Source organism: Haliotis rubra, unplaced genomic scaffold (assembly GCF_003918875.1).
Source record: "Haliotis rubra isolate DU_JTF1 unplaced genomic scaffold, ASM391887v1 Scf90, whole genome shotgun sequence".
In the NCBI taxonomy this organism is placed as follows: domain Eukaryota; kingdom Metazoa; phylum Mollusca; class Gastropoda; order Lepetellida; family Haliotidae; genus Haliotis; species Haliotis rubra.
Window position 1 is genome coordinate 304,842 of NW_025767635.1, and position 13,070 is coordinate 317,911.

Below are 13,070 nucleotides of genomic sequence, written 5' to 3' on the forward strand. Positions count from 1 at the left end.
TTGACTGTAAATTATGTCTAAATCTTCAAAGACAATACAACCTTTTAATCATAAAAGAATAACACACTACATTGTTTAATCTATTAGTCACATGATCATGACGGTCCGGATATTGAGATGGGAGAGATTTTGAAGTGTCATGTGACCTTGAAAATAAGGTTAAGGCACCCTGAAATGACTGGTGTCTGCGTAATCACTCAATGTATGTTGTTGACCTAATTGAAGACATTGGGTGTAAAGTTTTTTGAGATATCGCACTTACATAGTTTCAAAAGTGGTCAAACGGTCGTGGTGACCTTGAAAATATATTCCAACCCATTCAAAAGGGCCACATCACCACAAGACTGATTTGTATAACAAATATATAGGAACTTTCAGAAAGCCCATCTTGTCATTATCAAAACCAACACACAAAAGTGTAAAAATATAAAATCCATAGACATCCAAAGGCAGCACTTAACCTCAAGAAAAATGCTGGGAGGGTACTTTAGCGCATGTGTAGGGATAAGTATAAAGTAATCCTTTTACTCTAGACAATACACAGCTTTTCCCGCATCCTGACTCATATTCTTTGCTTGAATCTGCTACATAAATTTAAATTCATGTACTGTTCATATAACTCCTAGGGAACTTATAATCTTGCTCGTTTTAGGATGATCCATGCTAAGAATAGGTCATACATTTAAATGAATCGCTTCACTCTGAATTACATCGTAATTTATTTCTTTGTGACGAGTGAGTGAGTGAGTGTATCAGACTTCCAGAAACATCAATCCTTGATGGAACAGATATATCAGTTGCCATGACGCACTAGTGTGTAGGGCTGCAACGAAAACACTATGTGGCGAATATGATACGTATCATGAATATTGGGTAACGAATACGAATAGTTATTCACGAATACAGTATTGTAGTTAAGTTATTGATGTACAATATGGTACGCCCATGTTGACAGTTTTGATTTGTCACAGCAATAACCAGTGATCTCATGACACTCAAATTTGGTATGTAATAGTTATAATCGACAGTACCATGTGCGGCCTTGGCAAACTAACATGACTTGCGGTACTGCAAGGCTAGTACATATTCAATCCTTGCATATCTCACTTTCCAAAAGTACACAAGGGTTCAAGTAAAACATGCTCCCTTAAAAAAATCGTAAATATTCATTAATATTCGGAACTGGTGACCACGAATAACAATTTGAATTCATGAAGGGCTACGGTTTGATTCACCGAATATGAGAGTGAATCGTTACAGCCTTACTAGTGTGTATAAAATTAACAGAGCTAAGAAGATGAGGCTGTTGTAATGAAGTCAAACATATTATCACAAACTAATTAATCACCGCTTGTAGAAATGATGAACTAAACCTTAACAAAAGATAATCCAAACCAAATTGTTTAAAAACATATCAATTTTGATAAGGTGGCTTGGATGAAAAACACAGCCATCTTCCCCAAACTTTCCCTTTGGATGAAGCTTGAGAGTGATGAGTCCCCAGCTGGTTGTGTTGGGAGCCAGTGCACACAAGCAGGGGAGAGGTACGTTTGAGTTAGATGTTCTTAGGGAGCATAACACAGCGTTTCCATCATAAATCAAAGACAAGCAGTATGAGTCAGGACAAGGAAATGTATTTTTTATGATAAAAATGGTAGTTTATACTTATCCTGACTCATACGTTTTTGCTTATTTCCCTTTCCTTCCGAGGTGGAAACCTCTGTCCCACTGTTCCCTAATGAACAGTCAACAAGAAGACAAAGTCATCAATATCCCCCGCAATGGCAAAATACTCTTCATGAATATGTCTACTAGTTATGGTTATGTCAAATATTTTGGTGTGTATATGGCAAAGTGGAAGGAGAGTATTAAAAGGTTTTTAAGTTCTGCTCCAGAAAGGAGCACTACCACTAAATTCAGTTGAAGACAAAATTAGTGCCATGGAAATGAAAAAAACCCACCAAAAACATTTTATTTAGAAATACAAAACTAGCAAAAGGCACCAGTTCACCACTAGACCTACCTATGTATGAAATTTCGTGATGAAACAGGAAAACCACCCCTCCCTTTTGAGACTAAGTCCAAAACATTTCCATGGAAACCAATAAAAATAAAAATAGATTCTGTTTGATATATCTACCATGCTTTGTTGAAAGATATTGAAAGATTTTCGAGTTGTGCTCCGGAAATGAAACCAATCCCTCCTTTTGTAGACTAAGTCCGAATCGTTTCCATGGAAACCAAGAAAATAAAATACAAAAAAATCTGCAAATAGCAAAAGGCACCACTTTAGCTTATGTTTGATATATCTACCAAGTCTTGAAGAAAGATATTGAACGGTTTTCGAGTTGTCCTCCGGAAACAAGGTCACCCTCATTCTAAGACTAAGTTCAAATCGTTTCCATGGAAACCAAGAAAAATAAACATGCCAAAAATCTGTAAATAGCAAAAGGCACCACCACTTTAGGTTCTGTTTGATATATCTACCAATTGTTGTTGAAAATATTGATTTTTTTTTTTTTTTGAAGTTATGCTCCGGAAACAAAATGATTACGGACGGAGTCCATTTTAATACTCCCTGCAAAACTTGCTGCGGGGGGGGGGATAAAAATAGCTCTAACCAAATGGGCCGAAGGTATTTTTGACATGTGCCAAACAGTGGAGAGGTGGGGACATTTGAGTGGTCACCTAGACTATGAGTCTACAATATATCATTGTTATCATGAAAAATACATATTTTTTCCTTATCCTGACATTGCTTGCATCCAATGGATAGGTGGTGGGTCAGCCATCTATTTGGATACAATAACTGTTCAATCCACCTGCTAGGAACTCTTCACTCTTCAGATTACTGCGGACAAATTTGGGGACCACCTCCTTTATTTAAACAAGAGTCATCACAAGATGAAATATCCCCCCGGCCCCTACATATGTGAAAGAACAAATCATATGACATTTACTTAAAGTCCAGCTTGACTTATTTTTAAACCAAGTCCAAATCGTTTCAATGGACATCATGAGAAATGCCAAAAATTTGTAATTAGCAAAAAGGCACCATTTCAAAATTTGCCTAATATATCTGCCAAGTTCTGTTGACAGATACTGAATGGTTTTCTACTTGTGCACCGGAAATGAAGCCCACCCCTCCCTTTTGGGACTAAGTCCTAATCGTTTCCATGGAAACTGGGAAAAATAAATATGCCAAAAATATGCCAAATAGCAAAAGGCACCACTTTGGGATCTGCCTCACATATCTGCCAAGTTTTGCTGAAAGATATTAAGAAGTTTTCCAGTTGTGCTCCAGAAACGAAACCCACCCCTCCCTTTTGAGACTAAGTCCGAATCGTTTCCATGGAAACCCGAGAAAAAGATAAATGACAAAAATCTGTAAATAGCAAAAGGCACCATCTTAGGTTCTGTTTGATATATCTACCAATTTTTGTTGAAAAATATTAAACGGTTTTTGAGTTATGCTCCAGAAACAAAATGATTACGGACGGACGAGGCGTGGACTATATCCCCCCACATTACATGCCAGGGGGATAAAAGAAGTAAATCATAAGATTTAGTGGATTTTTAAGACTCTCAAGGAATTACATTTCTGCTTATCTTGGTCGATCGTAAATTTAACTGAATCGTATCACTCATGCGCTGCTTTATCTAGTAAAGCAGAGGGGCATGGACTCTGTCGGTGGTTATGGAACAGTAACCTGATGTCTACTAGTATGTGATTATGGGCAAGATTGTTTAGTTGAGAGTCAAAATCGGGTTTCAATCAACTTGCAGAAATAACAATAAGGAATTGGTAGGTGTCATGAGTGGAGATCAATAGGCCAATCATCCATCGTTATGTTCACATTACATTTTAATCAATTGCATGCGATGGTAGCGTAGCGATCGGCAAAGCAGGCGGGTAGGTTACACATTAGTGTCCGGCCTTGTTATAATATATTGTACTGTGTAGCATTTAGAGTCGGGAGTCATCTAAAAAAAATAATTTTTTTTAATCTTTTATCTTCGCAAAGACACGAGGGCCTGTGCTCCACTGGGGACTTTCTCTTAGATCGGCTAAACTGCGTAATAGTATCTGAGTATACTATATCAACCTGAGAATCCTTGCGCAGGAAACTCACCAGCCGACTGAAAGGAATCTATATAGTATCAGACATAATACTGCCCCAAGGGGACTGTAAAGGAATGAACACACATTCTGCAGATTGCTTGTAAGCCTTATCTTTCGGTGACACAGCATTGGTCGACAATCTGGGATTTTCCCGCCTTTTAGGTCCATCTTTATTCTCAGTAATGACACAAAATAACAATTGAAAGGACTCTTCTAAATGGGCACAAAAATTACACCTTGAATTTAAGTTACAGGTATAATTACGGCATGAAGAGCACACAGGAAGTGAATCATGAACTGAGATTCTGTATCTGCACACACAGCACGTTTTCATATGTAAACAACGTTCTGACAAGTCAGAAATTATTAATTAAATAGCCGCACTTTAACAAATATAACCCATCGTGTAAACAGGATATAAGATTAAAACAGGAGACAAGCATAAATTTGGAAATATGGGTTGAAATAACAGAGCGGTAGCTTGTAGGATGAGGGGAAATCCATCTAACCAGTGATAAGCAATAATGTATGAGTCAGGATGAGAAAATAATTTTAATTTATCAAGACAGATTTCTGTGAGTTCACAAAGTTTCAATCGGAATACTTGTACATTGTCTTCTTACCAGTTTGAATCTTGCAGAGGTATCTTTGAAATATCAACAGGTTCTCTTTTCTCGATTTCAAGGAACTTGACCTCGGAGGTGGTGAGAGCACAAGCAATGTGTACCCAGCGGCCATCAGTAGTGGGCTTCAGTGCACCACCTCGCAGGAAACACAAGCCACAGTCCTGTATAAGGGAAAGCCTCAAGCATGACACCAAGCTTATATGACATTATGAGGGACACATATATATTACTTACACTGTATGTATGAAAACAGGACCTTCAGCCAACTTGTGTCTATGTAACATTCATGTAATGTACTGTGTAATATTGTGGACTTGTTTGCCCAATCAAAACTTTACTTATTTGTGTCTACTTGCTGTCAGTGTAGCATGGTGGACTTATTTCTTATTGATGATAGCATCTACTGTCTGTGTACTGTGGATAAATTCGAACAAACCTGTAGAGGTTTCTAATTCTTTGAAGAAAGTCCTCCTTGGGGTACATATAAGTATTAAAATGTCCATTTTAAAATCCTACACCAGTTGTAACAATATTTTTATAAAAAATATTTACAAAACAAAAAACTCGTTTTTGTCTTGTGAGACCACCCCTACAGGCCCACCCAGGGCCCCCTACAGCCAAGAGCAGGTAACTCTCGCCATCTACCTCTCACTCACTTTTCATGCTGAACGTGATCAGACAGAATGTGGGGAGGCGGGTGGCCTTACCCTAAGGAGGACTTTACTTCCAAGAATCAGAAACCTCTACAGGTTTGTTAGATTCTTTTATTTAGAAGAGGTCCTCCTTGGGGTACATATAAGCATAAGACAGACTTCCATAGATAGTGAGTCGGGAGTGGCATTCTGTCTGACAAAACTAAACCCATTTTCCAATGGAATCTACCACCGACCGGAGGAGATACACTTAAACTCACCTGACCGCCAATGTCAATTGGTTTAGGGCAGGGAGTAGAAATGCCAAGCTCATACGCTGATTGGCTTAGAAGCATATCAATCAACCCCACCTCCCAACCAACAATTTGGAACAGTATGGGGGACTTAACAACAATATTTACAGTAACATACACCCAGCCAGCGAAGCGTGGTGGGGTGGAAATTACGAGTGAAGCCATTACAACTCCGTAAAAGCCAAATTAAAGTTCAGGAAAATATCACCACCAAATACCATAACCGATAAAATGAGAAATGACATAACCCAACACCAGAAAGTGCAGAATGATGTAATCTCGAGAGCTCAAACAGCTAAAGAGTTACAACTCCGCCCACTGTGTGGAGAACAGTCTGGCCAAATCGAGCACGTGCACGTGAGTGTTTGTCCAGCTGATAGGCAAGGATGAACATGTTTGGACGGCTCTAAATAGCAGCTGAGCAGATCTTCACAATGGGCAGTGCCGCGTCATACGCCTTTGATATGGTCACTGCACTATCCGAATGAGTTTAAAACCCATCTGGGGAATTAAACCCATGGGAATATAGACCAAACCATGGCAGAGACGAGAGACCTGGTTTGCTTGCTCGCCGAAATGCATCATGTCGTAGAGAGGTGCATCACGTCGTAGAGAGGTACTGGACAAAGGAGGCTGAGTAAAAGCCACAGATCGATAGGCGCCGTTACGTGAAAGAGGGGCTACAAGAGTCTGGCAATCTAATGCTGACCCTATCCCTGTGAAAGAAGGTCAGCTCAGGATCCGCTGACATTGCATGCATGAATGTCGCCGACCCATCTGCCAGACAAAACCGTCACAAGGAAAGCTGCCTTCCAACTTAACAGCTGGAGAGAAAGCTGACAAATCGAAAAAGAGAGGACTGGACATCCAGTCAAGAACAATTGACAAGTCCCACTGGGGACTAATCCGCCAGACAGCCGGTCGGATTCTCACACTGCACAATGAAGGTGGTGCCCCGACAGTACACCATCGGCAGGTGTGTGAAAAGCAGAAATAGCCGTGGAGTAGCCTCTGATAGAAGAAGTGGCGAAGCCGGCTTCTCATCTAGATTGCAAAAAAACCAAGAAGACAAATTCATCAATATCCCCATGGCAAAATACTCTTCATGATTATGTCTACGAGTTATGATTATGTCAAATATTTAGGTGTGTATATAGAAAAGTGGAAGGAGAGTATTGAAACGTTTTAGAGTTCTGCTCCAGAAAAGAGCACTATCACCAATTTCAGTCTAAGTGAAACTTGTTGCCATGGAAACGCCAAAAATATTTTATTCAGAATTCCAAAACTACCAAAAGGCACCAGTACACCACCAGATCTATCTATGTGCCAACTTTGGTGAAGAAACATTGAACGGTTTTAGACTTCTGCTTCCGGAAAAGACAAATGGGCATGGACGGACGGACGCACGGACGGAGTCCATTTTAATACCCCCCGCAAAACGCGTTGCGGGGGAAAACAATACTCTGTCTAAATCGAATCCCACCGCGAAGCCAGAATTTGTCTGCAACTAGTGCAGGAATTCTGCTTGCTTAGAGGCGATTCCGGACAGAGGCCAAGCCACCCACTGAATCCTGGGATTCATATGGGGCGCTCCGCATGGGATAGCAGTTCCGGTTGAAAGGGTAATGGAACAGGAGGCTGAGGCAGCAACCTGATGATTACCGTAAACCGGTCTTGCGCTGACCAAAGAAGTACAAGTAGTCGAGCTGGTTGGGTGACAAGCTGCGAGAGAACCCTGGGAACCAGGTGTGTCGGTGGAAACACCCACAGAACCCTGTCTATCCAATCGAGCTTCGGATCCGGAATCCAGGAGCAAACACCGGATGTGGTTTGTCACCCCAGAGGCAAACAGATCCACCCGTAACGACCCGTACAACTGGGAAGCAAACCTGAATATTCCCTGATCAAGCATCCACTCGTGTAGGGCTAGTACACACCGTGAAAGTGGATCTGCATGAACGTTGTTTGTGCCCAGCAGATAAACAGTGAGTTTGATTTTACGCCGCTTTAAGCAATGTACCAGTAACATCACAGCAGGGGGCACCAGAAATGGGTTTCATACATGGTACCCATGTGGGGAATCGAACCCGGGTTATGCGTGAAGAGCGGACGCTGTAACCACTAGGCTATCCTACAGAACCTAGGAGAGCATATGGCGAACTGGTCTCACCAGAGCAGAAACTGCCACGCAACCTGCAGGGAAGACGGAGACACCGTACCGCCCTGCCTCGGGTCATCAATGTCTGCTTGTGTATCTATAGACGAACCACACGGCTTCAAACCTGGTCCACAAAGTGTTCGAATACCAGCTTACATGATGTCTGTGTAATGTGGTTGACTGACTGACTACCCATGTCATGTGGCTGAATGATTTGAATGAGATATGCTTACTTATACTGCCTGAATGATGTGCTTACTTACTTTCTGTGCTTATTTATTTGGCTGAATGATTTACTTACTTTCTGTGTTATTTGCCTGAATGATTTACTTACTTTCTGTGTTATTTGGCTGAATGATTTACTTACTTTCTGTGTTATTTGCCTGAATGATTTACTTACTTTCTGTGTTATTTGGCTGAATGATTTACTTACTTTCTGTGTTATTTGCCTGAATGATTTACTTACTTTCTGTGTTATTTGCCTGAATGATTTACTTACTTTCTGTGTTATTTGGCTGAATGATTACTTTCTTGTTTTCTGTGTTACTGAATGATTTTACTTACTTTCTGTGTTATTTGGCTGAATGATTTACTTACTTTCTGTGTTATTTGCCTGAATGATTTACTTACTTTCTGTGTTATTTGCCTGAATGATTAACTTACTTTCTGTGTTATTTGGCTGAATGATTTACTTACTTTCTTTGCATTGCCTGAATGATTTACTTACTTTCTGTGTTATTTTTACTTACTTTCTGTGTTATTTGCCTGAATGATTTACTTACTTTCTGTGTTATTTGGCTGAATGATTTACTTACTTTCTGTGTTATTTGCCTGAATGATTTACTTACTTTCTGTGTTATTTGGCTGAATGATTTACTTACTTTCTGTGTTATTTGGCTGAATGATTTACTTACTTTCTGTGTTATTGGCTGAATGATTTACTTTCTTTCTGTGTTATTGGCTGAAAGATTTGCTTACTTACCGCCTGTGTTATGTGGTTGACACAATCGTGAACAACGCCAAACTTCCTCGGCATTCACTTCAATAACGCCATAACAGCCTGATGAAAAACAAAGGTAGAATTTAGTTTCAGTTGCAATTCATAAAAGTTCCACTCTGACTGACATGTTTTGCATTCTTCTTTCATTGATTTTAACATAGAGTGAGTGAGTGAGTGAGTGAATTGGGTTTGACACCACTTTTAGCAGTATCCCAGCAATATCACGACGGGGAACACCAGAAATAGGCTTCACACATTGTACATGTTGGGAATCGAACCCGGACCTTTGGCGTGACAAGCAAAGGCTTTAACCACTAGGCTACCACACCGGCCCTTTAACAAAGAAACATAAAAAAGAGAAACACTAAGTGACATCACTATTTTGCTGCCAGGGAAGAATCAAACTTCTGCCCAACTAGTTAGTGCACCATCCAACAACTGGGACCATCCAAAACAACAACCTAACTAAAGAGTTGAAGCCAATTCTTCAAGTAATTCTGAAATCATACTACCTTCTTTCTGATATGGTGACAATTATATAGCACTTACCCCAAATCCAGAAAAAAATAGCACACCATACTTGCTGGTATTGACACAAACATAGCACAAACAGCACACGATACGATAATAACCCTTACAGCAGAGTACACTAACTGGCATGGGCACTAACATACCATTCACAATATACTTTGGGTATCAACAAAAACATAGCTCCCCATAATTACTGGCATAGCCGACCCGTGAAGATCCGGGGTAGAATAGGTCTTCAGCAACCCATGCTTGCCACAAAAGGCGACTATGCTTGACGTAAGACGGCGACTAACAGGATCGGATGGTCGGGCTCGCTGACTTGGTTGACACATGTCGTCGGTTCCCAATTGTGCATATCGATGTTCATGCTGTTGATCACTGGATGACCACCGCCATATAGCTGGAATATTGCTGAGTGCAGTGTAAAACTCACTCACTCACTTGCACAGCCATAACCACAGCACAAAATACTTACTGACTGATCACACACTATACTTACTGACATGGACACAGATGTAGCACTGATCACACACTATACTTACTGACATGGACACAGATGTAGCACTGATCACACACTATACTTACTGACATGGACACAGATGTAGCACTGATCACACACCATACTTACTGACATGGACACAGATGTAGCACTGATCACTCACTATACTTACTGACATGGACACAGATGTAGCACTGATCACACACCATACTTACTGACATGGACACAGATGTAGCACTGATCACACACTATACTTACTGGCATGGACACAGATGTAGCACTGATCACACACACAATACTTACTGACATGGACACAAATGTAGCACTGATCACTCACTATATACTTACTGACATGGACACAGATGTAGCACTGATCACACACCATACTTACTGGCATGGACACAGATGTAGTACTGATCACAGATGTAGCACTGATCACACACAATATACTTACTGACATGGACACAGATGTAGCACTGATCACACACCATACTTACTGGCATGGACACAGATGTAGCACTGATCACACACAATGTACTTACTGACATGGACACAGATGTAGCACTGATCACACACCATACTTACTGGCATGGACACAGATGTAGCACTGATCACACACAATGTACTTACTGACATGGACACAGATGTAGCACTGATCACACACTATACTTACTGGCATGGACACAGATGTAGCACTGATCACACACAATGTACTTACTGACATGGACACAGATGTAGCACTGATCACACACCATACTTACTGGCATGGACACAGATGTAGCACTGATCACACACAATATACTTACTGACATGGACACAGATGTAGCACTGATCACACACAATATACTTACTGGCATGGACACAGATGTAGCACTTATCACAGATGTAGCACTGATCACACACTATATACTTACTGACATGGACACAGATGTAGCACTGATCACACACCATACTTACTGGCATGGACACAGATGTAGTACTGATCACAGATGTAGCACTGATCACACACAATATACTTACTGACATGGACACAGATGTAGCACTGATCACACACCATACTTACTGGCATGGACACAGATGTAGCACTGATCACACACAATGTACTTACTGACATGGACACAGATGTAGCACTGATCACACACCATACTTACTGGCATGGACACAGATGTAGCACTGATCACACACCATACTTACTGGCATGGACACAGATGTAGCACTGATCACACACAATATACTTACTGACATGGACACAGATGTAGCACTGATCACTCACTATATACTTACTGGCATGGACACAGATGTAGCACTGATCACACAAAAGTACTTACTGACATGGACACAGATGTAGCACTGATCACACACCATACTTACTGGCATGGACACAGATGTAGCACTGATCACACACCATACTTACTGGCATGGACACAGATGTAGCACTGATCACCTTACTGACATGGACACAAATGTAGCACTGATCACTCACTATATACTTACTGACATGGACACAGATGTAGCACTGATCCACACACCATACTTACTGGCATGGACACAGATGTAGTACTGATCACAGATGTAGCACTGATCACACACAACATACTTACTGACATGGACACAGATGTAGCACTGATCACACACCATACTTACTGGCATGGACACAGATGTAGCACTGATCACACACAATGTACTTACTGACATGGACACAGATGTAGCACTGATCACACACCATACTTACTGGCATGGACACAGATGTAGCACTGATCACACACCATACTTACTGGCATGGACACAGATGTAGCACTGATCACACAATATACTTACTGACATGGACACAGATGTAGCACTGATCACACACAATATACTTACTGGCATGGACACAGATGTAGCACTTATCACAGATGTAGCACTGATCACACACTATATACTTACTGACATGGACACAGATGTAGCACTGATCACACACCATACTTACTGGCATGGACACAGATGTAGCACTGATCACACACTATACTTACTGACATGGACACAGATGTAGCACTGATCACACACTATACTTACTGACATGGACATAGATGTAGCACTGATCACTCACTATACTTACTGACATGGACACAGATGTAGCACTGATCACTCACTATACTTACTGACATGGACACAGATGTAGCACTGATCACTCACTATACTTACTGACATGAACACAGATGTAGCACTGATCACTCACTATATACTTACTGACATGGACATAGATGTAGCACTGATCACTCACTATACTTACTGACATGGACACAGATGTAGCACTGATCACTCACCATACTTACTGACATGGACACAGATGTAGCACTGATCACACACCATACTTACTGGCATGGACACAGATGTTGCACTTGTGACACACAAGGAGAGGGCTTTGACCATCAGCCTCCAGGATTGGGTTGCTAGCAAATGGACTAGGGTCATTACTGCTGGCTGAGAAACAGATCTCAGGTACAAGGGGTTTGGACCTGTTAGGGATCGTGGTCATAACTTTGTTGTTCAAAGTGGACACATCAGCAAAATCTAGTCCTTGGAATTCGTTCTGTAATGAGAAGAATTCACATATACAGATCAAGACAAAATATATAATAACAGGAACAGGGTCATTTATTGATGTCAACTAGGAGTGACAAACGTACACAATAATATACATGTAACAGTTTGCATAAATGGATCATAATGGCAAATAGTTGGTCTGACTGTAAAGTCAGCTTCACTGTACCCCGTAAGTGCTGTGTTGAGGACTACAGAGAGGCCAAACTCACCTGCATTAAGGACTACACTGAAAAACTCTAGTCTATCCTTGGGTAAAGACCACACTGAATGACTAGTCTACACTGGGGTAAAGACTACACTGAACAACACTAGTCTATCCTTGGGTAAAGACTACACTGAACAACACTAGTCTATCCTTGGGTAAAGACTACACTGAACAACACTAGTCTACACTGGGGTAAAGACTACACTGAACAACACTAGTCTATCCTTGGGCAAAGACTACACTGAACAACACTAGTCTACACTGGGGTAAAGACTACACTGAACAACACTAGTCTATCCTTGGGTAAAGACTACACTGAACAACACTAGTCTACACTGGGGTAAAGACTACACTGAACAACACTAGTCTATCCTTGGGCAAAGACTACACTGAACA

General features: G+C 40.9%; 1 protein-coding gene across 1 annotated transcript in view; it reads right to left on the bottom strand.

Moving 5' to 3' along the window:
• Window positions 1-4,792: 4,792 nt before the first annotated feature.
• The window catches only part of LOC124263971, a 36,995-nt gene continuing 28,717 nt past the window's right edge, over window positions 4,793-13,070 (bottom strand). Inside the window, exons 11-13 of the mRNA XM_046698701.1 lie at window positions 12,242-12,455; window positions 8,836-8,913; window positions 4,793-4,910 (exon numbers count right to left, since the gene is read on the bottom strand). Coding sequence (XP_046554657.1) covers window positions 4,861-4,910; window positions 8,836-8,913; window positions 12,242-12,455 — 342 coding nt within the window. The 3' untranslated portion in view covers window positions 4,793-4,860. The remainder of the gene's footprint in view (window positions 4,911-8,835; window positions 8,914-12,241; window positions 12,456-13,070) is intronic.